General features: G+C 53.9%; 3 protein-coding genes across 14 annotated transcripts; 2 read left to right on the forward strand and 1 right to left on the reverse strand.

Moving 5' to 3' along the window:
- Positions 1-2,362: 2,362 nt before the first annotated feature.
- POU5F1 (POU class 5 homeobox 1) lies at positions 2,363-7,385 on the forward strand. The gene is made up of 5 exons (XM_035728617.1): positions 2,363-2,767; positions 5,629-5,749; positions 6,076-6,206; positions 6,535-6,693; positions 6,877-7,385. Exons 1-5 carry the CDS (start codon positions 2,363-2,365, stop codon positions 7,141-7,143), a joined length of 1,083 nt encoding a protein of 360 aa, XP_035584510.1. The 3' UTR covers positions 7,144-7,385.
- A 1,213-nt stretch (positions 7,386-8,598) lies between these two features.
- Positions 8,599-12,769, reverse strand: TCF19 (transcription factor 19). Its single transcript, XM_027600842.2, has 4 exons — positions 12,520-12,769; positions 11,493-12,109; positions 9,660-10,218; positions 8,599-9,378 (listed from the first exon to the last, which is right to left on the reverse strand). Exons 2-4 carry the CDS (start codon positions 11,728-11,730, stop codon positions 9,138-9,140), a joined length of 1,038 nt encoding a protein of 345 aa, XP_027456643.1. The 5' UTR covers positions 11,731-12,109; positions 12,520-12,769; the 3' UTR covers positions 8,599-9,137.
- A 202-nt stretch (positions 12,770-12,971) lies between these two features.
- Positions 12,972-26,313, forward strand: CCHCR1 (coiled-coil alpha-helical rod protein 1). Of its 12 annotated transcripts, none has more exons than XM_027603402.1 (18): positions 12,972-13,087; positions 14,079-14,211; positions 14,290-14,503; positions 15,758-16,061; positions 18,659-18,822; positions 18,926-19,061; positions 19,251-19,361; positions 19,563-19,712; positions 20,262-20,372; positions 20,486-20,592; positions 22,892-23,004; positions 23,176-23,221; positions 23,361-23,497; positions 23,622-23,810; positions 23,914-24,015; positions 25,375-25,526; positions 25,636-25,807; positions 26,051-26,311. In XM_027603402.1, the coding sequence occupies exons 2-18, from the start codon at positions 14,196-14,198 to the stop codon at positions 26,161-26,163; spliced, it is 2,337 nt and encodes a 778-aa protein (XP_027459203.1). In that variant the 5' UTR covers positions 12,972-13,087; positions 14,079-14,195; the 3' UTR covers positions 26,164-26,311. The 12 variants fall into 12 exon arrangements, 9 of the variants coding, with proteins under 9 accessions (XP_027459203.1, XP_027459200.1, XP_027459206.1 ...); XM_027603399.1 differs by having other exon boundaries at positions 12,973-13,087; positions 14,145-14,211; XM_027603405.1 differs by lacking the exon at positions 12,972-13,087 and adding an exon at positions 13,117-13,139 and having other exon boundaries at positions 14,145-14,211.
- Positions 26,314-26,483: the final 170 nt, after the last annotated feature.

Consider the following 26,483-nt stretch of genomic DNA (forward strand, 5'->3'; position numbering starts at 1 on the left):
GGTGGTGTTAGTGGGGAAATGGGAAGGTGTTTGAGGAGTCGCTGGGAAGATGGGCAGCAGGGGCTCTCGGGACTGGCACGGGGAGAGAGGTTTCTGGGAAGGTAGAGCGTGGCGAGCTGAGAAGCACTGGTGTGGGGGATTTCAGCCAAGTCCTGGGCCTGCCCCTCCCCCTCCTCCAGGAGGCTGTCTTCTTGGCAGACAGCAGATAGATGCATGACAAAGGTGCCGTGATGGCCCTGTCCTGGGGGTGGGGGAGATGGCGGGGGAGGGGCCCCCTCCTGTTCTAAAGAACGTCTCTCCACCCCCACCAGGCCTCTTAATCTATCTGCCTTTTGGGCAGTTAGTGGCTTAGAGGTGAATACAGTTCCCGCCCCACTGCCCCGTGGATCTTTCAGCAGTCCTCTGTGAAGTATTGAAATGCATGCATACAGTTAGTTGTCCAAAAAGTGCATACAGATGGGCACACGAACAGGGCTGTGTTATACAGACTCAGAAGAAAAAAAAAAAACCAGCCTCAAAAAACTCACTGATACCAAGGTAAAGACAGCAGGCCACAGTCAGGAGGGCCCCCACCAGGACACCCAGCCCCTCAGAAACCAGACACTGAGCCACTGACCCCAGTAAACAACCGCAGACAGGGCCGAGCTGAAGAGCTGCCTTCACGTAGGCAGAGGTCAGTGTCCCTAGGCTCAGGGTTCTGACCTTTCGAGCTGCGGGGAACTCTGATCCAGCCCCCAATTTGCCCTAGAGCCTCCATTTAGGGTAAGTTTGGGGAGCAAACATCATCCTTCATAGACGGGATCTCTGAGGGCTATTCTCTTGCAAACAGAATCAAGTAGTAGGCCAACAGTGTGGACAGTCAGGGAAGCCTAGAAAAATAGACCCTGGTGGGAGAGAGCTTAGGACAGGCTTCCTGCACCCCCTCCCCAAATCGCTCTCCACCTCTTCTGCATCCTTCCACCAGCCCCACTAAACAAAGTGCATCCCTTGGCTTGGGGGTCTGGGGGAGGGGTGGTTGACAAGGCTGGACGCCCCAGTCTTCCAGAGGAAGGGGAGCGGGATACCTAGGTCCCAGTGGGGGGCCCTGTCTGAGGCTCAGGCTTTGAGGGGGTTGGGGGGGGTGGTGTTGCTGGAGTTCTTTTAGCTGCTCTGAGCGGGATTCTGTGTGGGGGATTGGGGCTGGGGGTTGGGGGGCAGGAAGCAGTCCCCAGGGGAGCCATCCAGGCCCATTCAAGGGTTGAGCACTTGTTTAGGGTTAGAGCTGCCCCCTCTGGGGACTGGGATTGTCCAGCCAAGGCCATTGTCCGGTCCCCTTCCCCCAGTCCCTTCCGAGCTTCTTTGAACCTGAAGTCAGATATGTTTTTCTGCCCAGCTCTCTGCTTTGGCTTTCCCCACCCAGGGCCTAGGGCTGGAGGCCTGGGCTGGGAACAGCCAACGATAGGGCCAGATGTTCGGGTCGCTGATGGGGGACAAGGAAGCTGAGGTGGGGGTCTCCCAGTGGGGGGCCTGTGGGGTAGATGTGTCTGATCCCTGCGGCCAGACAAAGGTTAGAGAACGCGGGCCCAGTCAGTCCAGAGTCTGGCCCTTAGAAGGGGAAGGGGAGGTCAGACCCTGGGTCTGGTAGGTAAAGGGCTCTGGAGCGAAAGACTTGAGGCCTGGAAGAGAGGCCTTGTCTGGCAGTCAGCCCTTGGAGATGGGGTGGAAGTCAGAGAGCTGGGCTGATGGGCACAGGGCATCTGTGGCTTTGGGGTAACTGAACCTGGCCAGTAATTGGGATGGGAATGCCAAAGTCCCGGTGGGGGAGTGGGGGAAGGGATTGGGAATGAGGGAGGACAGCAGAGGGTGGCTGTTAAGGAATTGAGGGGTAGCTACAGCAGTCCTGGGACATGCACACTCAGAAATGTTTCGGGGCTGAGAGGGTGGCGAGGTCCCAGTCAGGAGATGGGCCCAGGGTCTTTGGAGAGGGGTCAAGCACCTGGGCTCCTGAACATCGGGGAGGAGGTGTCCAAGCGACCCCAGACAGTTCTAAGGTGTGCAGAGCCCCAGAGAAGGGTGGGCAGCCTGTTGGGAGTTGGAAGTGAAGGTCCGAATGGGGGGGCCTGCATCAAGAGTCTAGGGCCTGGAGAGGCACCCAGCTGGAGGTCCCCGGCTTTCCGCCCTGGCGACGAACCACCGCCACCATCCGGCAAACACCCTTCGCCTCAGTTTCTCCCACCCCGACCGCCCTCTCCTCCACCCATCCAGGGGGCGGGGCCAGAGGTCAAGGCTAGTGGGTGGGATTGGGGAGGGAGAGAGGTGTTGAGCAGTTCTTTGGAGAGCCCTCATTTTTCCAGGCCCCCGGCTTGGGGCGCCTCCGTTCCCCATGGCGGGACACCTGTCTTCCGACTTGGCCTTCTCGCCCCCGCCGGGCGGTGGAGGCGATGGGCCGGGAGGGCCGGAGCCCGGCTGGGTTGACCCTCGGACCTGGCTGAGCTTCCCAGGCCCTCCCGGCGGGTCGGGAATCGGGCCGGGGGTTGGGCCGGGCGCGGAGGTGTGGGGGATTCCCCCGTGCCCCCCGCCCTACGACTTCTGCGGAGGGATGGCCTACTGTGGACCTCAGGTTGGAGTGGGGCTGGTGCCCCAAGGCGGCCTGGAGACCTCTCAGCCGGAGGGCGAGCGGGGAGCCGGGGTGGAGAGCAACTCCGAGGGGGCCTCCCCTGAGCCCTGCGCTGCCCCACCTGCGGCTGTGAAGCCGGACAAGGAGAAGCTGGAGCAAAACCCCGAGGAGGCGAGTGAGCTGAAATGGGGCTGGTGGGGGAGGTGGCCGGGCTTGGCAGGGGGCGGCCACGGGAGGGGGAGGTGGTTGCCTACAGCTGCCTAGGCCTGGAACGCAAGAGGGGAGCAGGCTGGGGCGGCGCCCCGGGCAGAGAGGACTGTGTGGCTTGAGAGCAAGGGCAAGGTGGGAACCAGAAGCCGGAATTCTGAGAGAACGGGCAGGTGAGGCCTGGGGCAGCCCTGGGGGGAGTCGGAAGCTGCCCCATGGTGGCCTTCTTCCCGCCTGACCCTTGTCAAGTAGCTGCTTTCCACTTTTAGGCCTGGCCTGAGCCAGGTCCGATCCCTCACTTAATACCAGCCCAGCACCAGACCCAGCTTTGGGTTTGAGCCCCTTCTCCCACCCTTAGCCCTTCTTGAAAATTTGATCCTTACCACCAGGTTCAGGATCTTGGCCTTAGGGTTGAGTGTGGCCTGAGGGTAAAAACAGTGCTTATCCCAGGGTTATTGTTCCTGAAAGTCTAGGGTGGGACTGATTTCTGATAGAAGCTCCTGTTTGGGCTGTGTGTGCGGACATGTGGGTTTGGGTTTACCTCCCGTCAAGTTTAGGGCTTGTCTTCCCTTGACCTCTGCCTTGGGGCTAGTGAGTCACCATTATGCAAAGTGCACACCCTGGCCCCCACTTGTAGAGAACTTTACCGATTTCAGCCTTAATTCCGTAAGTTGTGGACAAGACAAAAACCAAAGTGGTGGAAGAACTCCTCTCCAGGCCATTCCCCAAACATAGGGTCTGCTGAGGCACTGAGAGACTTCTGCGTTCAGCCCTGCCAAAGAACTCTTATGGATGTGTCTTCCAGTCCTCCAAAGAGACAAGTGTAAGCAATTAGAGATCAAGTACTAAGCCCTTAGACCTCACAGAAGGAGGTGCGAGCGCTTCAGCTGACCCAGTGGCCCTAGACTTTGTAGGAGGCGACTGAGCCTTGAATGATAATGGCTGCCAATTGTGGTCCATTTCCTAAGTGCCTGGCTGTGTGCTCAGTGCCTACATCATTATCTCATTAACCGGCACAAAATCTCCCAGGGAGGTATTATCAGCCTATTTCACGGGTCCTAACTACCAAATGATGAAGTTAGGATCTGAGCTGGGGTTACCTTATTTCAAATCCTGTAAGTAGGATTTGGACAAGCCATGATGGGGAGCGAAGGACATTTAGCGTTCTGAAGCCTTGACTGAGCCGAAGTTGGCCTATGGAATTTGGTGTGATCGACCACCCTTGGAATCCTTCCCTCAAAGCTTCCAGGACTGCACATAGGTTTCGCTGCTTTTCTGGTCCCTTTGGCCACCCGCCCTCATGGGAGTGCCCCAGGGCTAAGTCCATCACCCTCTGTTCTACCTTTCCTTCCTCCCTTCCTCTCATCTGCCCTTGTAGACAGGACTACCACATTTTTTTGTCTCCAGCTGGGATGGCTCATGAACTGCTCCACCCCGACCATCACCCAGTTGCTCAAGGCCCCAACCAGTCATCCTCATTGCTTTCACATTCTACATCCCATCTTTTGGAAACCCAGCTATCTTGGTCTTGGAAATACACCCTGAAGCAATCACTACCGCCCTGGTCCCAGCCGCCCCGTCTATGGGGGGGTGGGGTGGGCGGACTGCAGTTGCCTCCTTAGTCTGTTGTAAACACGTCGACAGGAGTGAACTTTTTTTTTTAAGATTTTATTTATTTGACAGAGACACAGCGAGAGGGAACACAAGCAGGGGGAGTGGGAGAGGGAGAAGCAGGCTTCCTGCTGAGCCAGGAGCCCGATGCGGGGCGCGATCCCAGGACCCTGGGATCATGACCTGAGCCAAAGGCAGACGCTTAACGACTGGGCCACCCAGGCGCCCCTGGAGTGAACATTTTAAAATCGGATCATTTTACTCCACACATCCATCCAGCAGCTCCCCGTCTCATGCACTGCAGCATCCACAAGATACCTGCCCTGCGCCCCCTGACTTCGTGAGCTCCTCACCTCATCCCTTCCCTCCTCAGTCTTTTCACCCTGCTCCACCCACCGCGGGCCCTTTCCACCCTTTGCTCAAGCATCACTTTCTCTATCTTACTTAAAACTCTCCCCATCCCCATCATGCCCTCCACTGCTGTACTCTGTAGTCCTCCACCCTGCTTCGCTTTTGTCCATAGTGCTTCTAACATAGTAACGTACTGGATAATTGTCTCTCCCTGTTAGAATGGAAGCCCCCTGAAGCCAGGGCTTTCTGTCCAGTTTGCATAGCTGCTGGCTTATAGAAAGGGCAATACATCTGTTGAATTAATCAAGGAGAATGCCTATGTGTTGCAAAAAGATACAGTAAAAATAAGGAATAACCCAATTTTAAAAATGAGCACCAACTGTATACCCTTCACTTAATTCATCCCTTTTTGGACATCTGTTTTGTAGTGTGTTTGCGTATACATGCCGTGTCATCCTCTGGAAGCAAACTGGGGGAGAGTATATGGAAATGAGAATTAGAGGCATGGTGCCCTTTACGTTTCTGGTCTCAGAACTGCCCCAAATTGGGGTAATATTTGAGTTAGAAATCTTTTGTAAGTATTAATGAGCAAAGAGGCAGCAGCTCCCTTCATAAGCTGACAGGTGTTCATTCTCGTGGAGGCAGGGCCTGCCTTTCCGTCTGTGCATGCGTGGTGCTTTGCATCTGCTGGATGTGTTGCTTTCTGGGGTGAATGACTTTGGTAGATAGGTTATTACTCCATATTTGGTGGGCAGTCTGGGTGCAGATACTCCCACAGACCATTCCTTGGGGCCCAGATGGGAAGGGGGGTTGACAGCTGATGCGTTCGTGTTCTTACATGTCCTCTGCCTTTTTGACTGCAGTCCCAAGACATCAAAGCTCTGCAGAAAGACCTGGAACAATTTGCCAAGCTCCTTAAGCAGAAGAGGATCACCCTGGGATATACCCAGGCCGATGTGGGGCTCACCCTGGGGGTTCTCTTTGGTGGGTCTCCCTCACCATGTCCTGCCCCACAGAACACAGGGACCACATCTCCCCTGGAAGAACATGCCTGGACTTGGGGCTTTTCTTCCCACCAGGGGAGCAAGGGAAGGGTGTTTCAGGGGCAGGCTTCACCCACCCCCCCATATGAAAGAGGGTAGAGAGGGAGGGGGAAAACATACTTGGACCTTGAGTTCCCTCTGGGAGGAAGTGGGAACCCGGTGTGGGATCTTGGGAAGGCAGGAAACAATGAAGAGGCCCTGGGTCTTGGGGTCATGAAGGGATTGCCTTCTGCCTCACCTTGCTTCTCCTTCACCTGGCCTCCGCAGGGAAGGTGTTCAGCCAAACGACCATCTGCCGTTTTGAGGCTCTGCAGCTCAGTTTCAAGAACATGTGTAAGCTGCGGCCCCTGCTGCAGAAGTGGGTGGAGGAAGCCGACAACAACGAAAATCTACAGGAGGTGAGGGTGGGGAGGGAGGCTCAGGGATCTGCCGAGTCTTAGCCCAGTTGTCGACGCTTCCTTCCCTGGTTTGCTGCTCTCCTTCCTGGGGGCCATACTCTTACCTCAATGGGATGGAGTAGAATTCCTCAGGATTCTCCGGAACCGTCTGTCTAGACCCACCCTTCCAGGATTCTTCTTTCTCACACCATCTGGTGCGGGTGACCCCTCCGGGCAGTGCCCCCTTAGCAATTTGCTCTTGAGTCACTACCCTCATGGTGCCCAGCACGTTCAAAGCCTGCCATTCCATTTTCCTCCCTTGCCACTCCCTCCCTCCCTACCTCACCAGATATGCAAAGCAGAGACCCTCGTGCAGGCCCGAAAGAGAAAGCGAACGAGTATCGAGAACCGTGTGAGGGGCAACCTGGAGAACATGTTCCTGCAGTGCCCGAAGCCCACCCTGCAGCAGATCAGCCACATTGCCCAGCAGCTCGGCCTTGAGAAGGACGTGAGTGCCCCGTCCCTCTGTGCCCCCCTCCTTCCCGGTCACCGCCGCCCTTTCCCTGGCTCTGCCTCTTGCCCTCCAACCGCTCTAGATCTGTCGGCTTTGGGCCAAATGACTAAGCAAAGCCAGCCTCACTTCCCGGAGCTTAGGATCAAGTGTCACTCTACGTTGTGTCTTCCATCCCAGGTGGTCCGAGTGTGGTTCTGCAATCGTCGGCAGAAGGGCAAACGATCAAGCAGTGACTATTCACAACGAGAGGATTTTGAGGCTGCTGGGGCCCCTTTCTCAGGGGCACCAGTGTCCTTTCCTCTGGCACCAGGGCCCCATTTTGGTACCCCAGGCTATGGGGGCCCTCACTTCACCACGCTGTACTCCTCAGTCCCTTTCCCTGAGGGTGAAGGCTTTCCCTCTGTGTCTGTCACCACTCTGGGCTCTCCCATGCATTCAAACTGAGATGCCGGCCCTTCCCAGGAGTGGGGGCCCGAGGAAGGGGGAGAGCGAGGGAAAGAGAACCTGGGGTTTGTACCAGGGCTTTGGGATTAAGTTCTTCATTCACTAGGAAAGGATTTGGGAACACAAAGGGTGTGGGGGCAGGGAGTTTGGGGGGACTGATTGGAGGGAAGGTGAAGTTCAAGGATGCTCTTGTTTTTAATCCCCACATCACTGTCTTAAATAAAGAAGCCTGGGACACAGTAGGTAGATACTTTTGTCTTTGGTTTGTCCTCCTTTGGTTACTGAAGAGGGGATGGGGATACCCAATAGTTAGATATTAATAGCTCTTAGAACCCAGTGACCCTGAAACCAAGGTGCCATTTAAACTGCTCAGTCATACAATGTCAGAGGGAGAGCCGGTATTGGAACCCACTGATTTGTAGAAGGCCCCTATAGGTGTGAGCTAGTTCCCTCGGAGCCTGTGACTTCGAATTTTGGGGAAATTTAAGTGGAGTGCCTTATTTTTATTTTTTAAAGATTTTACTTAGGAGAGAGAATATGAGCGGAGAGGGGTGGGGTGGGGCAGAGAAAGAGAAGCAGACCCCAGGCATGGCTCCATCCGAGGCCCCTGAGATCACAACCTGAGCTGAAACCAAGAGTCACTCAACTGAGCCACCCAGGCGCCCCTGGAATGCCTTATTTTTATAGCCCATTCCCTATTAAGGAGCGGACTTTGTGCTTTCCCCACTCAACTCTGGAAGTGTCCTTAATGGCTTTATACTAAGGAATCATCTTTAGATGCTATGCTTCTGCATATTGTCCCAACTTAGAAACTCCATCTTGTGCTTTGTTGATACCAAAGTCCATTTGGTTTCCACTTAAGGGTTTGGCCTACTCTGTCCATGAGTGACTCAACAAACACCCATGTTTTTGTCCTGGTTCTGCTATTACTTAATTGGAGCCCTTGTCCTTGATGGGGAGGGCACTTGGGTCGGTAAGTCAAGTAGGGATAAAAGGCAATGGACCTAAAGATAGCAATAGGTCAGGATAAGGCTTTCCTAATGAGAGGTACAGAAATACCGTTTTGACACTGTTGGCTTGGTGTAAGGCTCACAGAAGAGAGTCCGTGTACTGTACAAGGCTGATCCACACTAGACCAGGTGAGCATCTGCTCTAGCTGGTGTACCGGTCTCTTTTCCCCTGGTAGTACCTTTTCCAGAGGTTCTGCCATCCTTATGAACTTGACCAAACTCCATCTACTTTATTTTAATGGCCGTGGATCTGTTTTTCCTTTAAACTAAGAACCTTAATTACCTTTTCTCCAGTCTCCCACCTCCAGCCCATTCTGTATCAAGTGAGCAGGTTCATACTCCTCTGTGCTTTGCTCATCTCTTCCCCTAAGAGTCAATTAAGCTTTCCAGACCATAACCAGAAAGCAAGGAGTACCAGGCCTGGAAAAAGAATACCTAGGAGTGAATGAAGCTGCTTGTTCTTTATTTGGAAATAGAAGCAAAGCTCTAAAAAACAAGGTCATGATCACGGCCAGTGGCAGTGGTTTAGCCACAATGTAAAAGTTTTGAGGCCATGCCTTGGGTTTTCCCAGAGTGCCTTAGTGATGCCATCCAAGATCATTAAGCACTTGTTTGTTCCTAGACTGAGGCTTCTATCCGCCCAGGCACAGCCTCTGCAATTGATGTGTGCTCTGACCACAGACATTCTAGTGCCTATGACAAGGAACTACAGCTTGTAACGGAATTCCCAGCTTGCTGGCAACTTCCCGGAGGCAGCAGTATCTTTGGCAGGAAACCATCTCTTCTGTCACCTTGGCCATGAGGGCCTTCTTCAGGCCTTGAGTCAATATCCATAGCTGTGGACACTTCCCCTATAGTCATTCCCCCCCCAGGGAGGCAAGGGAAAAGGGGGGCATTTCTTAGGAGGTCCATTGGAGCCCCACTGTGTCCACCTGTGGCCTGGAGGTGCCAGTTCTCTGTCTTCTGGTGCCCTGGTGGGGGGCCTTAGGTCTGGATGCCTACACGACACCCTGGGCACTGGAAGTCAGACTCCCTGGCAGCCTGGATGTTATAGCCAACACAGGCCACATGGAACCAGACGTCACAACCATCACACTGAACCCAGGCAACTGTTTCTTCTTCGGGTAGGTAGCAACAAGGGGCTGCACAGGGCTCCCCACCCCCAACTGCAGGGGGAGCCCTGGGAGTGCTCACTGGGTGCTTCCGAGGACGTCCACGTCGATTTCTGAAGAAAGTGACACAAAAACCAGGTCACTGCAAACCTGAAGAAGCCTAGAACTTTGCCCTGGATAATTCTAGAGTGAACCTCGATAGACTCACTAGACTAGTGTTGAAACACAAGAGTAGAATTAACCCAGGTTTTGCCAATCCAAATCTTTTCCAGCTCTGTCCACTTCCCAGTCCCATTCCCATTCCTATCCCCAGAGCAGAGGGCCACCTCCCAGCCTGGGGCTCTAATAAGGAATCAAAAAGGAGTTAAAAATTGAGAAAGATCTCTCCACTTACCCACCAGGTGTCCGTGGGGTTGTCTCTACACGGAGTTTCTTCCTGGGCTCCATAAAGACTGGTGGGGGGCCCTCAGGAGTCTCGCCCTCATCATCCAGCTCTGCCAACACTCGGTGAGCCGATTTCCTCCGATTTCTTGGGGGTGGGGCAGAAGGGGTGGTCCCCACCTCCCTAGGAGGAGTGGGAACAGGCAGGCTCTGTGGCTCACCCCCACCCCTGGAGAAGGTGAGGGGCAGAGGTCTGAGCTTGCTGAGACTACCGATGGAATTGAGGATCAATGTGGCTTTCGGGGCAGGGGAAAGGGTGCTGAGGGGGCGCTGTGGGGCCCCCTGGGGGGGCAGCATAGGCCGGAAGCCAGCCCTGGTTCCCTCTTCACCACTAGACCTTGGGATGGTAATGGCTGCAAAATCTTGAGGTTTGACTCGGACTTGCTGAAACATGAAGTAGAACTCCGAAGGGCTGGTTCCTGGGGGCCCTTCAGGGCCAAAAGTCACAAGGTCCCCATCACTCAACTCCAGCCTGTGACCCCTTGGGAGTCGGACATTATTGACCAGAGTCCCTGTTGATGGCAGGGCACCAGACAGATACAGAGAATGACAAAAACAGAAATGACCAGTCAGGAGTGAAGAAATCTGGCCTCCTTTGATTTTCTAGGGAACATGAGAACGTGACACCTGTCATCAAATTCTCACTTTGAAGTCCCTGAGCAGGTGGTATCAGATATTAAGCTCCTTGTGATTTGGGAACAAGTTTATTTTTTATGCCCTCCCACAGGGCACATGGGAGGAATGGACTCCTTCCCTCATTGCTGAGGTCCCATTCTCAGACACACTCTGACCCAGCTCCAGTGCAGAAACAGTTATTGGCATACCTTAGACTATCTGGGTTGAGATCTTGGCCCCACCCTTACCAGCTATGTTACCTGGACAAGTTAACCTTGTGCCTCATTTGCCTAGTCTATAAAATGGGAATGATATTAGTGCTCACCTACATTCAATGCACTTAAAACAGTATCTGGCTCATTCAGTAAGCACTAAACGAATGTGGGCTACTCTAATTATTTAATCTCCACAACATTCCCAAAACAAACTTTACAAAGCCTTACATTTTACCTATGAGGAAATTGAGACCCAGAGAGGTGAAGGGACAGGCCTGAGGTTTCACCTGGGGACAGTGGCAAACCCAGGCCTTCTGAGGCTGACTGCAAATGCCTGCAAGTCAGGGAGTAAGACATATGCCTTGATCATTAAAACATAATCCAAGGGGCACCTCGATGGCTCAGTCGGTTAAGCGTCTGCCTTGGGCTGAGGTCATGATCCTAGAGTTCCGGGAACCGGCCCACATCAGGCTTCCTGCTCAGCGGGGAGTCTGCTTCTCCCTCTCCCTCCTCCTCCCCCTGCCCCTTTTCTCTCTCGCTCACTCTCTTTCTCAAATAAAAAAAAAAAAACACCCATAATCCAACATATCATAACTGCCTTCAGACAAGAACAAGGTGCGTCAGCAAATTTGGAAACTGAGTCATCTGAGCTTGGCCCCCAATGGCTCCAGAATACCCCCACTGTGATGCTTTCCTGATGATGGCCCAGGCCCTGGATCTACCTCAAAGCCCTTGTTTAGATGGTTCCAGCTAGGCAGGGACCATCAGGGGTCAGCCCCACAGACAGCTTCCAACACTGCACACCTTTAGTGGGAAGATGCAGGTCTGGACTACAACTGTCCATCCAACCTGACAGGGAGTTTGGGAGGCAGGCAGGGTCCCTGTGGAGCCCCTTAATTTACTCCAGCCCAGAACTGCAACTGCCCAGGCGCAAGGCCTCCTTGCTCACTGCTCACCTTGGCTGCTATGGTCCTCCAGGCTGACCCTCCAGTCATCACCCCGGCGCTCTGCATGCAGCTCTGCATGGACTCCAGAGATGAGGCCAGGCTCCCGCTGGGGCTGCAGAGCCACATCACACAGGTCGGCCCTACGGCCCAAGCGGTAGGTGCAGCCAGCCCCGCTAGGGGGGTGGAAGGTGTAGAGATCACCACCCCTGCCTCCCCCTATGCGCAGCAGCTGGAAGCAGGGCAGCATGGGCGGTGCCCCCTCTGCACCACCTCTTCCACTTCAGGAGTCCATCACCTTTCCCACACCTAAGCCATGCACGCTGGCCTGAGTTCACTTTCTGTCTGACGCAAATTTGAGCTGTGCTTTGTGCAATTTCAACTTTGAGCACAGGCCTGAGTTTTCACCAGGGTTCAGTGGCAAAGCTCAGATGAGAACCCAGGCCTGAGCAGTGCAAATTCAGAGTGCAAGGAGCCTAGGCATGCGCTGCAAGCAAAACTGTCTGTCAAGCAGTTTTGCAACTGAAAAATTCAGGGAAGGTCCCAGGTGCAGTGCAAAAACGAACACGTCCTATGGCACTTTAGTTGAACCGGATCCTCAGGCCACAAAGTATTCAGGGAGACTCAATCTGTGCAAGGCAACAATATATTAGGCAGCTTCCAGGGAAATGCAAACTAGATGTGTGTATAGGGATTTCTGCTTCTGTACAATACTAACTTGTCGCCTCAGTGTAATTTGGAGAGAAGCTTCCTGTCAGACTCACTTATCCAAACAGAGCAACCCTCCTGCTCGCTCACGCCTCGCCCTTCGGGCCAATCCCTCACTCATAACTAGTTATCTTTAACCCCAGTGGGAAAGGAATCCACTGTCATCCCCCAAAAGGCAGTGAAAATGGTCCCTACGTTCTCTGACAAAGCAGATCTAAACCCTGACTTCCCAGCTTCTCCAGGTGGGAAAAAACAGGGGAAAGAGCTCCCCGAGATCACGCAAGGCAAACCCAGCCTTTTCCCTCCCCTGCGAGCCCCGTTTCCGATCTACCGCGGTTCAGTCTCCAAGTAGTCTCCTCTCCAGGCAGTGCCAGAGGGTGCGGTGGCCCCGGGACCCCTCCAGCTTGGGCCTCAGCTGGCGCTGCCGCGGCTGTTTGACAGCGAGGAAGCCGGGGTCGAGAGGGGCGCGGTCTCCGCGCGCGGGCAGCGCCCGCCCCGCCTTCGGAATTCCCGGGTCCGAACTCCGCGCAGAGCGAACCCGACCCCCTTCCCACTCCTGATTGGCCAGCTCATTTATCCCCCTCCGCTCCATTGGGCGGCGCTCTGGGAGTGTCTCTGACCTCCCGCCTTCCGCTTTTTCTGATTAGTTCACAAGTTTTCCCGGGTTCCCGGAGTTGGGAGGAGCCGCCAGGGCGCGGAGACGTACCTCAACGCCGCAATTGGGCCCGGCTTTAGACACTACTGCGCCTGCGTGCACCTCCTCCCTCCTCCCCGGATGAAACAGGAAGAGGGGCCCGCCAAGCTGCCCGCTGTGCGCAGGCGCGGTCAGGGGCGGAGGCCGCGCCTGGGAGCGAGGTGTAGGGGTTGTGGCTAGAGGGCAGAGGGGGTTCTCGCGCTGGGTAAGGGGCATTCGGGAAGAGTCGGTTGGGGGCGGGAAGGGGCCGAGATGGGGTACGGGGGTGGGTTCAGGGGTTGATAGGGGACGAGGGGTTACAGGGACCAGGTAAAGGAACAGATGAGGTGGTCCGAATAGCCTTAGAGCCCAGGTCCAGCTGGGTGAAGACTCGGGTTTCTGGGGGAGAGGAGGTGGGGTGGAAGGAGAAGTGAGAGCCTGCTAGAGTGAAGGGAAGCTCGAGCAGGCAGTTGGGAGATGAGGGGGGAGTGAGGGACCAGAATAATTTCCTTCGGGGGAGAAAAGCAGATGAGCTTGTGAGGGAGGGTGATAGGAATCCCAGATGGGGGGGGGAATAGGTGAATTCTGGTGGGAGGGTAGGGAGACCTTGAAGAGACCTCTCTTGTGCTCTAGGACTCTGGAGAGAAGGGGAGGCGACAGGAATGACAGCTGAGGGCATAGTAGAGAGAAACTGAGGAAAGTTGCTGGAAGGGTTTGGATGAGATGTGAGGAAGCTGGTTTTTCTGCCAACGGGTCTAGGCTGCCTGGATTCCCAGGGGACCTGTGGAGGTGTCCTGCCCTTCATGTGGCCACATTCATCTGGGGCCAGGCCTTGGGCCAGTGCTTTAATAGGGAAGGAGCCAGGAGTCATGGCTTGGTGGTGTCTGGATGGGCTTCCGGAAGGCCTTGCTGGGCCATGGAGAGAACTCTGGAGACTGGGTGCACAGCCCCTGCACCGCACACCTCCTTTCTCACCTCTGACAAGGAACTGCAGAGACTGTAGAAACTTAAGGAGGAGGGTAGAGGCTCTGCCCGGAATTCTAAAAGTATGAGTAAAGCCCAAGAGCTCCCTCTCAGCCTGTCTCAGTGAATTCCTTTCATCTCATGGTTATTGCCATAGTTCTATCAGGAACGAGGTTGGGTCAAGCAAGAGATCCTTGGGTATTTCCTGCTTCTCTTGGGAAGTTACTAAAGGATTATGACTTTTATTACTGTAGGGGCTTTCTCGTTGGAAGGTGGCCTGAAAATTGAACCGGGGTGTCCTTGTTTCTCCTATTGTCCAGGGAAACATAGATGGCTGGACACAGAATCTAGAGACTTCAAATGATGTGGAGATGTTTCGACCTTCAGGTCAGTGGGACCAGGCAAGGGGACTGGTGATTGTCTTTCCTTAGGAAACTGACCATCTTTGTCCTTGTGCTTCCTCAGGTTCCACTGGGCTGATTCCCCCATCCCACTTCCAAGCTCGTCCCCTTCCAACTGTACCAAGAATGGCTCCCACCTGGGTTTCAGACATTCCCCTGGTCCAACCCCGAACCCATCCAGATGTCTCAGAGAGGCGGCCAGACAACCAGAGACCTCAAGTGATCATGTGGGAACAGGATGTTTGTGGCAATGGGCCGGAGGCGGGGCGGAGAGGCAGGTAGGGATTCATTGTTGCTCTTTTCTCAGGCTTGCTTGCCAGTGACCCTTCTTCACTGAAATAGATTCCTTACCCCGTTTCAGCCTTTAGTTCCCTAATTTGTGCATTTTTGCGGAAGCAGTTACTGGAACTTACAATGTATAAGTACTAAGGCAGTGGGCTAGATGCTAGGAATGGGGGTAACAAAAATGAATGAGATCCTGATATCAGTGAAGTAAAAATCCTAAGGGAAGAGGTAGATTGACCAACAGCTGACAGTAATAAGCAAGATAATGAAGTGCAAACTAGGAGTGTAGACTGTACTGTGGTAGTGTTGGATTCATTCTGACGGAGTGCTTGCCATTAGAGCTGGCCATGCTATTTGTTGATGTTTTGTCTGTAAAAGTTCTGATTCTTATTCTTGATGTTTCGTCGTGTGTCTTTTCCTAAATGTACTGGAATGTCATTCTGCTGTTTTGCTCTGGAGTGGGATTGCACATGGGTCTACCTTGAACCCTGTCCAAGAGGAAGGGGCATGATGACAAGAAGGGGAGCCCTGGAGTGGGTGTCAGGAGACAGAGACTCTGATGCTAGTTTGGCTACCAACGAGAGTCCTTGGGCCAGTCAACTAGTATCTCTAGGCTGTAGATCCCCACCGTTTTAAAAGAAAAAAGGAGTGGTTCTGGGCCTCAGTGAGGGAGTTATGTCAAGAGCCATGTTATCATAAGCTGGTTTAAACTTTATAGGACACCAGTAGACTATGTAATTTATTGATGTGCTGTCGACTCCTCATACAGGATATCTAACACTCAATAAATGCTTTTAACTAGCATCTGGTCTCACTGTATTGATACTGGAAGCCATGACCTCTCTTTCTCTGAAACTGCCGCCAACTTTTCCTTGCCCTTAAATCAGAATTCAGAAGTCTCTGGGTGTCTTCCAACCCCTCCATTTTAGAATGTGGGGCCTAATGATGTGCACATTTGATGTTTAATGCATCTGCCTGTACGTAGCTCAGCAGAGATCGTGTTCCATGATCTCAGCTAGCCGTTAAGTCCTGTGAGCCCAGATAGTGGACCTAATATGCTTAGTAGGGCCATGATACATGACAGCGGTGGTACAGATGCAGAGACCCCCCTGGCCCAACTTCATCCCCACCGTCTTCACACACAATGGCAGAGGGATCCTCCTCTCCTTCTGCTGTGTCCCGTTGTGCCCTCCGCCACCCTCCCAGCACCAGAGACAGGTCTCACCTGTGCTACCCTGTTTTTGAAGGTCTGTGGAGCTGGAGGGGTCACATGCCCTGAGCCAGCAGGCTGAGCTGATCTCTCGGCAGCTGCAAGAGCTGCGGCGGCTTGAGGAGGAGGTCCGAGTCCTGCGGGAGACCTCGCTGCAGCAGAAGCTGAGGCTGGAGGCCCAGGCCATGGAGCTGGAGGCCCTGGCACGGGCGGAGAAGGCCGGCCGAGCGGAGGCTGAGGGCCTTCGTGCTGCCTTGGCTGGGGCCGAGGTTGTCCGAAAGAACCTGGAAGAGGGGAGCCAGCGGGAACTGGAGGAGGTTAAGAGGCTGCACCAGGAGCAGGTGAATGTGGGGGTGAGAAGGGCTTAGCTTCACAGTGGATGAACTGGGCAGCAGCTTCCCAGAAAGGGCAGCTTCCACAGAAAAGGCCCCGTGAGCAGTGGAGTGATGAGATGTTTGGTGAAGGCTGGAGATCGGAGGACCTGGAAAGATGGATTTGGGTGTTTTGGTCTTTGAATAAAGGTTGTACTTTTTCTCCCAGGACTCAGGTGGGCTCCCACCACTTGAAGCCCTCCTTTCCCTTCCAGTAGGAAGTATTTTGTCTTCCTACTTCCCTCTGGGTACTCACTTCATGTGGGAGCGTTGTGGGGGTGGTGAGGAGGATGCGAGAGGGTGGACTGGGGAAGGGAGATGACTCATTCAGGAAGCATTTATCAGTGCTTACTCTTTACCGTCTCTGAGATAGAAACCAGGACCCTGGGGTGGGCAAATCACCCTGAGTCCTTGTGGGTGGAGCTGACAGCCTAGTGGGGGACATGCACATTCAACACCTATTTTAATCCTAATTAATTAATTGGAATTGGGAGAAATGCCATGCAGGAGGAGGACAGGGAGCCCTAATATGGACAGGAGGGTTAGAAAGGTTAGTCAGTTGACATGTTAGGAAATGAAAGCATAAAGATACCGGAAGAAAACGTGGGTGAATTCCTTTTATTTTATTTTTTTTAAGATTTTATTTATTTGACAGAGAGAGACACAGCCAGAGAGGGAACACAAGCAGGGGGAGTGGGAGAGGGAGAAGCAGGCTTATGTGGGGCTTGATCCCAGGACCCTGGGACCATGACCTGAGCCGAAGGCAGACGCTTAATGACTGAGCCACCGAGGCGCCCCTGAGATTTTATTTTTTTAAGTAATCTCCACACCCCTACATGGGGCTTGAACTCATGACCCCGAGATCAAGAGTTGTATGCTCTACTGACCGAGCCAGCCGGGTGCCCCTGGGTGAATTCCTTTATAACCTCAGATTGGTGAAGGCTTTTCTACCTATGAATCAAAATCCAGAGGTGTTAAAAAGGAAAGATTGATACACTGGCTTTATGATACTAAATTTAGAAATGACAAAAGTAAAATTAAAGAACAGATGATAAAAAATATTTACAGTTCATATCACAGGAAAAGACTGATGTCCCTAACATACACTGTGTGCCTAGAAGTTGATAAGGGAGCGATAGCAATCTAGCCAGAAAATGGACACAGGAGATAGTTCAAAGAAAAATATAAATGGCCTTTAGATTTATGAAAGATGCTTCATGATAAGAAATTATCATTTGAGCCGAATAGGACTTGGCTGGGGAGCTGGCGTGTGGGGAGGTGATGGGAGCTGGCGACACTTCACAGCGCGTGGGGGGTGAGGAGGTGAGAGGGGCCCTGGATGGTGTGTGCACGGGGACGCCTCGGGGCCTGTTCAGAACTTTGTACTTCACCTTGAGAGCAATGAGCAGCTGTTGAAAAGTATTAAATAGGGAAAAGACATGATGAGATTTGTATTTTATGTCTAAAAAGGCCAGTTTTGTGGAGTTCCTGGCTGGCTCATTCGGTGAGTTTAAGCCCCACGTTGGGTGTAGAGCTTACTTTAGGTGGATGGATGGATGGATGGATGATAGATGGATGGATGGATGGATAGATAGACAGACCAGTTTTGTGGTTTCATTCTCAAAGGACCAGGGTGTAAAGCTAGGGCTAGAGGGCAGCCTCTCTCCTCCTTTGACCAGCCGTCCCTCCACTCCTGCCGTGCCCCCCACATCCTCACCACTGTTGGAGCCGTAGTGAGGAAAGGACAAGGTTCCTAGAGCTTCCTTTGGAACAGTGTGGCAGACGCTAAGCTGTGGAGGAGGTCATTCCCGATGACGGTAAGAGCTGAAAGGACGGGGAACAGGTGGTAGGATGGAGCCGCTGGTGGAGGGCCCAGTGAGGCCTTCTGAGGAGGTGACGTCGCCCGAGGTCTGAGTAGTTGGGAGAAGCCAAGTGGTAGGAGCTGAACTCAGAGAAGTGGCAGAGGCCAAGGCATGTCTGGCTTTGCAGGCAGAGGGCAGAAGCTGGGCTTTGTTGTGAGTGCCGGGATAAGCCACTGAAGGCTTTGTTTATTTATTTAAACTTTTTTCTTCTATTTGTTAGAGAGAGAGAGCGCGTGCATAAATGGGAGGAGGGGCAGAGGGAGAGGGACAGGCAGACTCCCCGCTGCGCCCGGGGCCTGTCTTAGGCCCCAAGATCATGACCTGAGCCAAAGTCAGACGCTTAACCGGCTGAGCCCCCCATGTGTCCCCCTGCCTTGAAGGCTTTTAAAGACTGGTCAGGAGTTTGTTGCTGTGGTGCAGAGATGAGGATGGCTTGCCCGGTCTGGTGGCTGTGGAGACGGAAGTGAAGATCTGTTTAGTGGGGAGAGCCGGCAGGAACTGCTGATGGACTGGCAGGTGGATGGAGGGCAGTGAGGCAGCGAGCTCTGTCTCCATTTTGCCACGTGCTGCTGGGCCATTTGCTGGGTTGTTGTCTGAGGTTACAGAAGATGGGAGTGCGGGCACAAGGCCCGAGCAGGAGCAGATTTGGAAAGTCCAGATGTGGGAGTGAGCTGGCCCCTGCTGTGCCCTCTCTTCTCTCCACAGCTCTCCTCCTTGACACAGGCTCACCAGGAGGCTCTTTCCAGTTTGACCAACAAAGCTGAGGGCTTGGAGAAATCTCTGAGTAGTCTGGAAACCAGGAGGGCAGGGGAAGCCAAGGAGCTGGCTGTGGCCCAGAGGGAGGCCGAGGTGCTACAGAAGCAGCTGAGGTAAAGTGGGGGTGGGCAGCTAAAAGGGGACCTGGCAGGTGGTGGATGCGTGGGTCTCCCAGGTGCCTCACTGATGGCTGCCCTGTTCCCACCCCAACCCTAGCAAGACCCAAGAAGACTTAGAGGCACAGGTGACCTTGGTTGAGAATTTAAGGAGATATGTGGGGGAGCAAGTCCCTCCTGAGGTCCACAGCCAGACCTGGGAATCGGAGCGACAGGAGCTTCTAGAAACTGTGCAAGTGAGAGAGTATAGGGTGCATCTGGTTGGGGGCTGGAGGTAGGGTGGGGGGGCTCAGGGATCAGATCCTGGGAGAGGGGTGGCCAGGAGAGAAGGCAGTGCTGACAAGGGACAGCGTCCGGAGGCCGCTTGTGGGCCTGAGTGAAGGTCCCACGGAGGCCACTGCTGTCCCCTCCTCTCCCACCCGCAGCACTTGCAGGAGGACCGGGACGGCCTGCACACCACAGCGGAGCTGCTGCAGGTGCGCGTGCAGAGCCTCACGCACATCCTCACCATCCAGGAGGAGGAGCTGACCAGGAAGGTAGGCCCCTCGCCCCCAGTGGCTCCTGTGGGTACCAGCTGTCGGCGTGCTGCCAGAACCTGCTGGGATCTTCTTTTCGGTGAACACCTCTTTTTGCTGTGGCTCTTGTTGCTTGGGCCGGACAGAAAAAAAGGCCCAAAACAAGCCTCCTTGCTCTGCTCCCCCAGGAGCCCACACTGCCACCCCTCCTCCACCCCGCAGGTTCAGCCTTCAGATGCCCTGGAGCCCGAGTTCACCAGGAAGTTCCAGTCCCTGCTGAAGCGCTGGCGGGAGAAGGTGTTTGCCCTTATGGTGCAGCTAAAGGCCCAGGAGCTGGAGCACAGAGGCTGCGTGGAGCAGCTGAAGGGACAGGTCACTTGACTCTTTCTCCCCGAATTCTCCCCTCCCGGCTCCTGGCTCCTTACGTAGGGATGGTACTTATCCAACAAAGATTTATTGAGTGGTTACCATGTGCTGGGAACACAGCCCGGGACAGAGGCAAGTACTGCTGTCGTGGAGCTTACATTCTGGAGCAAGCACTTAGATGATGTCAAGTAATTATGTGTGTTTTCAAGAAAAGTGTAAAAGTGTGACAGAAAGAGACCATGGGGTGGGCCGGCTTTAGGCAGGATGCTCAGGAACGGCTTCTCTGAGGAGGTGACAAATGGCCAAGCATGGGTGGCATGGGCAGAGGCGGCCAGTCTTTGTGGGTATGTCACAGCGAGCTTCCTCAAGGTGTGGGCACATGGAACATGCTTCTGGAAGGAAACCTGGACTCAGACTCCCTTCTCAGGAACCCAAGCTTGTCTCCCTGCATGATGTTCTTTCAGAGACTTTGGCACCAGCGCCTCCATCCCCAGTGCCCCCCTGCAGCTTTCCGCTCTAGCTGTGCCTTGTCCTGCCCACCCCCCCCCCCCCCAGGTGGCAGAGCTCCAGGAAAGAGCTGTGGCCCAGAGCCAGGAGCAGGCCATCCTGCACCGCTCCCTACAGGACAAAGCCGCAGAGGTGGAGGTGGAGCGGATGGGCGCCAAGGTCTGTGGCTGAGCCAGGCAGAGGCTAAGGGGGCGGGTCAGGGATCCCTCCCACCACTTGCCCCCACAACCCCTGCGGCGAGGGGACCCCTCTCCTCACTGCATCCCTCCCAGGCCCTGCAGCTGGAGCTGAGCCGTGCTCAAGAGACCCAGCGCCGGAAGCAGCAGCACGCGGCCACGGCCGAGGAGCAGCTGAAGCTGGTGGCCAACTCTGTGAGCAGGTATCTGGGACGGAGGGGCGCGCAGTAGCATTTCTGCTTCCCCGGCTTCCTGGGCACCGTGTTTAAGAGCCCAGGCAAGAGGGGCTGGGAAGCTGGCCGTTGGAGGGTGCAGGGCGAGAGGTGTCTGGCCCCATAAGAGTCCCCGTGCTTGTTTTTCCCTGGGGCAGCCCGCTCCACGTTCGCAGGAGGGTTGCTTGTTAGGCCTCGTGTGCATGTTTGGTTGGAGGTGAGGCCACGCTTCCTCCTATAGTTGGGTTCACCTGGGAAGATCACCACCTTCAGGGTCGTTCGAGCATGGAGAGTGTGGCTACTCCCATCTTTCTTTCTTTAAAATATTGCAGGTACGCCCTGTTTTGTTCCAACCAAATTTAACCTATATTCTAAAGCTGTGCACCTGTGGTTTACTAGATGGTCTATCTAAAATGTATGCCGGTTTCTGTCTTCATCATTTGCCAGCCTGTGTCTCTCATACCCACTTCCTGGGTGTTTACTTCTCGACACCTGTTTTATGACCTTTAGAAAGACATCTGAGGAGGAACACACACTTCTTTGTGCTGGTAACACCCCTCCTCAGCTTTGGACTTGGGGATACTGACTCGGTCCTCGTAGGCCTCCAGCACAGTGCCTGGCGTGTCATCTGACTCTAAATGTTTACTGTTACCATGAGGCTGTTCTGGACGGATCACAGAAGAATTATTGGTGTAGCAAAATTGTGGTGCCGGATAGGTCCTTGCCCACCATCACTTTTTTTTTTTTAAGATTTTATTTATTTGAGAGAGAGAGGGAGAGTGCAAGCACAAGCGGGGGGGAGGAGCAGAGGGAGAGGGTGAGGGAGAAGTAGACTCCCCACTGAGCAGGGAGCCTGATGTGGGACTTGATCCCAGGACTCTGGGATCATGACCTGAGCCGAAGGCAGACGCTTAACCAACTGAGCCATCCAGGCGCCCCTCCACCATCACTTTCTATTGGGTTAGTACCTTGAGGACTAATTTCACTTAAAAAATTACGAAAAATTTCCACTTTGCACCGAATTAGACTAGCTGTAATGAACCACCCAGATTCTACTCATTGTGCGTGCCCCCTGTTTCCAGGAGAACAGGAAGGTACACTGTGCACAGGGTTTTACTTTGGCACTAGGACATCACTGAAGTGGTTCTTGCTAATGATTGATGGCCAAAAAATCCACGAGGCTTAAAACAACCCACACTCAGATTGTTGTCAGGTTTGTGTGTGTCTAGATGGCCTGGAGATTTTATCAGAAAATGGGTTTGTAAGAGCCACAAGAGGTGTTGGAAACACCTGCTCAGACAATTTTTAGGTAAAGGATCTCTGCTGTGCTGCTAGGGATACAGCTGTCAGCCTTTGTCGTCTGCTTGTTTTTCAGTTGATACAGACTTGGACTCTCCTGGAGAGTTCCGTCCTTGCCCCGAGATGCTGCCTTGGCCCTCCCCCCAGGGCCTGTATAAGCTTCTCAGCTTTTACAAGCCATGCTGGTCCCGCTTTGGGCACAGCCAGCTGATAAAGCACACGGATCTGGCCTTCACTGTCATCGGGAAATTGTTAGAGGATAGCTTTGATCTCTGATGCCTATTAGTGATCAAAAAATAGATTATGAGAAATAAACTTTGCAGGTTGCTTGAAAAGATACACCGCCATGTAATGCCTTCTTGGGGTAAGGGCTCCTTAGAAAACTGATGGAAGCTGTGCCCTTTGTTCTTGAGGAAAATGCACCTAAGTTCATACACCCAAACGTGGCATACAGCACCAGCAGATTTCCAGAGCCAGGAGACATGTCCAGGGGCCTGCAGGCAGAAAAGTCCAAATCAGCTAGAGATGAGCCAGCTTTATGGCACTCGTTTTAGCCCCTGCAGAATCGTTTGTACTGACCGCTGCTGTGTTATGCGCTCTGGGTCCAGATCAGGTATGACCCCTTGAAGTTCGTTCTTGTTTTTACTGCTCTTATTGAAGACACTGTTTGCTAGGACCCAGATGAGAAGCTTACCCTAGGTTTTGGGACTAGGCATAACTGTGCTGTCTGTTATGAGTAACGGGATTATTTTTATCTAACAAACACTAAAGGGCTTAAGCTCTCAGGTTTTCTTCTTCATCGGCTGAGAAAGCTCAGACATGACTGGCCCCAACCCTTGGCTTCAGCTTCTTTTCCCTGCTAGGATTTTCCCTTCCTTGCTCTCCACATACTTAGCAATATAGGATAGAAGGAGTTGTCCCGACAAGTCACATCAAGTCCTTTAGGGAACGAGGTGGGGTTGAAGGGTCAGTGACCTTGTGCCTCCTCCAGCTTTCAGACCTGGCTCCAGAGCACTGTGGCTGAAGTGGAACGCGCCACAGCCCAGCTGCCCTGCCTCAGCAGCCGAATCAGTTATGCCATCCGCAGGGTCCACACCATTCAGGGTAGGTAGGGCGACTGACGGCCACTCTGTACTCCTGCCCCTCCGGCTCTCGCCCCGCACATCCATCCTCATGCCTATTTGTCACCAGTCTGGGCATCCGTCCCCTTACTCCCCCCTTCCCTTTTCTCCTCCTCAAACTCCTCCTTGTTGCTTTCTGCCTTTTCTCGCCCAGGCCTGATGGCTCGAAAACTGGCCCTTGCTCGGCTGCGCCAGGAGAGGTGAAGTTTGGGGCCCTGTGAGGTGGATGGGAGGGGGTTAGGTGTTGTTTGCTGGGACCCCAAACAGTGAGGACTGAAGAGGGATGGGGGCTTCGGGATCAGGCTGGGTGATTTCCTGACTTTCTCTTCCCCGGCCCAGCTGTCCCCCACCCCTGACGGCCACAGATGTGAGCCTTGAGTTGGAGCAGCTGCGGGAAGAACGGGACCGCCTGGATGCAGAACTGCAGCTGAGTGCCCACATCATCCAGCAGGAGGTGGGCCGGGCCCGCGAGCAGGGTACGCCTGGTCCTGGAGTCACTGAGCTGGAGCGGGGGCCAGAGTTGGGGGTGCTGGGGATGGAGAGGAGGGGAAAGCTGGGGCCTGGGGCACCGAGAGGCCTGTGAGCACCACCTTTTCACAGGGGAGGCGGAGCGGCAGCAACTGAGCGAGGTCGCCCAGCAGCTGGAGCAGGAGCTGCGGCGGACCCAGGAGTCCCTGGCTGGTGTGGGGCTGCAGCTGGAAGCCGCTCGCCAGGGCCAGCAGGAGAGCACGGAGGAGGCTGCCAGTCTCCGGCAGGAACTGACCCAGCAGCAGGAGATGTACGGGCAAGGTGTGCAGCAGGGGCAATGGGTATACCGTGGAGGGCTGGGGCGGGGTGGGGGGGCGAGAAGCCACGCTCCCCCAAACACACCCCATCTGCACCTTCCCCCCAGCTCTGCAAGAGAAGGTGGCTGAAGTGGAAACTAGGCTGCGGGAACAGCTCTTAGAAACAGAGAGGAGATTGAATGAGGCTCGGAGGGAGCATGGCAAGGCAGGTGAGATTTGTTGGGATGGGCATGGGCATCCGGGGAGAAGGAAGTGGTGGACACAAGGTTTCTTTTAAAGCTGTTTTAAAGCTGCAAATAATGAAGTTATCAAGAAACGGTACAGATCAATACTCAGGCGGTGAACACACTCCTGTAGCTGGCACCCATATCCAGCACCAGCATGTGACCGGCCCTGGAGCCCCCTGAGTCCCACCCAGCCACTCCCCTCCACAAAGGCAACGGCCATCCCAACCTCACACCAACCATTACCTCCAGATTTTTTCTTTCTTTCTTTTTTTTTTTCCCCTAAAACAATAGAAATTTATTCTCTCACAGTACTGGAAGCTGGAAGCTAGAAGTCTGAACTAAGATGCTGACAGGGTTGGTTGCCTGCTAGAGGTTCTGAGAGACAATCTATGTTTGATGATTCTCTCCTCCCTTCCAGTGGTTGCTGGTAATCTGTGGCATCCCTTGGTTAGTAGGCACATCACTCCCTTCCGTTTCCATCTTTACATGGTGTTCTCTGCTGTGCGTGTCTACCCCCAATTTTTTTTTTAAGATTTTATTTTTAAGTAATATTTACACCCAACATGGGGCTTAAACGCACAAACCTAAGATCAAGTCATATGCTCTACCGACTGAGTCAGCCAGGTCCTCCTCCCCGTTTTTTTAGGAAAAAGTTCAAATACCCGGACAGATTACAAGAGCCACATAATGCCCACTTGTGTACTTCCTCTGATTAGATGGAACAGTTATTAACCAATTTTTTTTTAAGATTTTATTTCTTTAAGTAACCTCTACACCCACCGTGGGGCTGGAGCCCACAACCCCGAGATCAAGAGTCATGTGCTCCCCTGACTGAGCCAGCCGGGCACCCGGCAGTTATTAATCTTTGGCCATATTTGCTCTATCCATATATACATATACACTGATACGTGCATTTTTGGGGGGAATCACTTAAAGTAAGTTACAAACATCATGATCACCGAGCTGCATCTCCTACAAAGAGGATATAACTTCGATGTAGAGGAAATTTTCTTATATAACCTCCGTGTCATTGTCACACATTAAGGAAACATTAATTGCACAAAATCGAATATCCAGTTCATATTCAGATTTCCCCTGAGCGGCTCCAGGAAGGCTCAGGGATGGGGAAGGTACTTTGGGTTCATGGAGTCAGAGGGTTGTAGAGCATCAGCCACTGCTCCCACCATACAGAGGAGACAGCCCTGGAGCATTAAATGGCTTCCTTGAGCCGTAGAGCTCAGGGCCCAGTGTTCCTGCCCGATTCCAGTCCTGTCCTCATGGTGCCTTACTGCCTCTGGGCTGCCCCACACCTGTGCCCTCTGTGCCCTGGCTTCCACATAGTGGTCTCCCTGCGCCAGATGCAGCGCAAAGCCACCCGGGAGAAGGAGCGGAACCAGGAGCTCAGGCGCCTGCAAGATGAGGCCCGGAAGGAGGAGGGGCTGCGGCTGACCCAGCGCCTGCAGGAGCTAGAGAGGGACAAGAACTTTATGCTGGTAGGGGAGAGCAGAGGCCAGGGCCCTTGAGCTGGCTGGGGAGTGGAGGGGAGAAGGAGGAGGGGCGGCTCTGCCTGGGCTAGGTGGCGTTTAACTCTCTCCTTCCCAGGCCACCTTGCAGCAGGAGGGTCTCCTCTCCCGTTACAAGCAGCAGCGACTGTTGGCAGTTTTTCCTTCCCTGCTGGATAAGGGGAAGTCTGTGGAGTCCAGCCCCCGGGCCCCAGGGTCTTCAGCACCTGCACCTCCATCAGCAGCACCCCCCACCAGGGAGTCCATAAAAGGTATGGTCCATGTAGGAAGGGACAAATGTGTGGGACTTTAGGAATCTCTCCTCTAGGCACTCTTAATGCATGAGCATCGTTCTCTGTGACCCTTCGAGGCCCACAGCCTCTCTCATCCATGCCCGCCTTGGGCCAGAGAACCCTCCCCATAACCCCCCATCTGATGGCAGCCCCGTTCTCTGCACCAGAGCTGCCACAGCCTTCTCTGGTCCGGCTGCTATCCCTTGGGGTCTTCTTTCCCAGGATCCCTCTCTGTCCTGCTCGACGATCTGCAGGGCCTGAGTGAGGCCATTTCCAAAGAGGAAGCGATCTCTCAAGGAGACAACCAGAACTGTCCTGCTCCAGTCTGCCGCTGAGCAGCCAGACACTGCGCAGCTGGGGGCTCAAGGGGGGTGGGGGCAGGGAGGTCAGCCAGCTGCCCTCATGGACACCAGCCACCAAATGCCTGTGAATCCTGTGGCTTAATAAAGATGACTACAGTAGGTGCCATGTTCTCTCTGGGAATGGAAGGGAATTCGCCCTGCGGCCATCTCTGTCTGGAAAATGCGAGAAGTGGTCCCATGCAACTATTTCTCTAGGTGGTGGTACCTTTTTTAAAACCCCTTTCCCAGGCTGCTTGGGAAGTTTTTTGAGAAGCTCCAGTTTTCTTTACTGTCAACTTTTGTTTGAAAACTCT

This window comes from Zalophus californianus, chromosome 7, assembly GCF_009762305.2.
Source record: "Zalophus californianus isolate mZalCal1 chromosome 7, mZalCal1.pri.v2, whole genome shotgun sequence".
Classification (NCBI taxonomy): domain Eukaryota; kingdom Metazoa; phylum Chordata; class Mammalia; order Carnivora; family Otariidae; genus Zalophus; species Zalophus californianus.

Bases quoted from the DNA above. Each gene is read 5' to 3' on its own strand.
- POU5F1 (XM_035728617.1), top strand. From the start codon at position 2,363: ATGGCGGGACACCTGTCTTCCGACTTGGCCTTCTCGCCCCCGCCGGGC. The intron at 6,207-6,534 runs GTGAGGGTGGGG...CTACCTCACCAG, and splicing joins ACAACGAAAATCTACAGGAG to ATATGCAAAGCAGAGACCCT. The intron at 6,694-6,876 runs GTGAGTGCCCCG...CTTCCATCCCAG, and splicing joins AGCTCGGCCTTGAGAAGGAC to GTGGTCCGAGTGTGGTTCTG.
- TCF19 (XM_027600842.2), bottom strand. From the start codon at position 11,730: ATGCTGCCCTGCTTCCAGCTGCTGCGCATAGGGGGAGGCAGGGGTGGT. The intron at 10,219-11,492 runs GTGAGCAGTGAG...TGCCATCAACAG, and splicing joins GGAGGACCATAGCAGCCAAG to GGACTCTGGTCAATAATGTC. The intron at 9,379-9,659 runs GTAAGTGGAGAG...CACTTTCTTCAG, and splicing joins ACCCCACGGACACCTGGTGG to AAATCGACGTGGACGTCCTC.
- CCHCR1 (XM_027603396.2), top strand. From the start codon at position 13,665: ATGTGGCCACATTCATCTGGGGCCAGGCCTTGGGCCAGTGCTTTAATA. The intron at 13,908-14,144 runs GTATGAGTAAAG...CCTATTGTCCAG, and splicing joins CTCTGCCCGGAATTCTAAAA to GGAAACATAGATGGCTGGAC. The intron at 19,362-19,562 runs GTAGGCCCCTCG...TCCACCCCGCAG, and splicing joins AGGAGGAGCTGACCAGGAAG to GTTCAGCCTTCAGATGCCCT.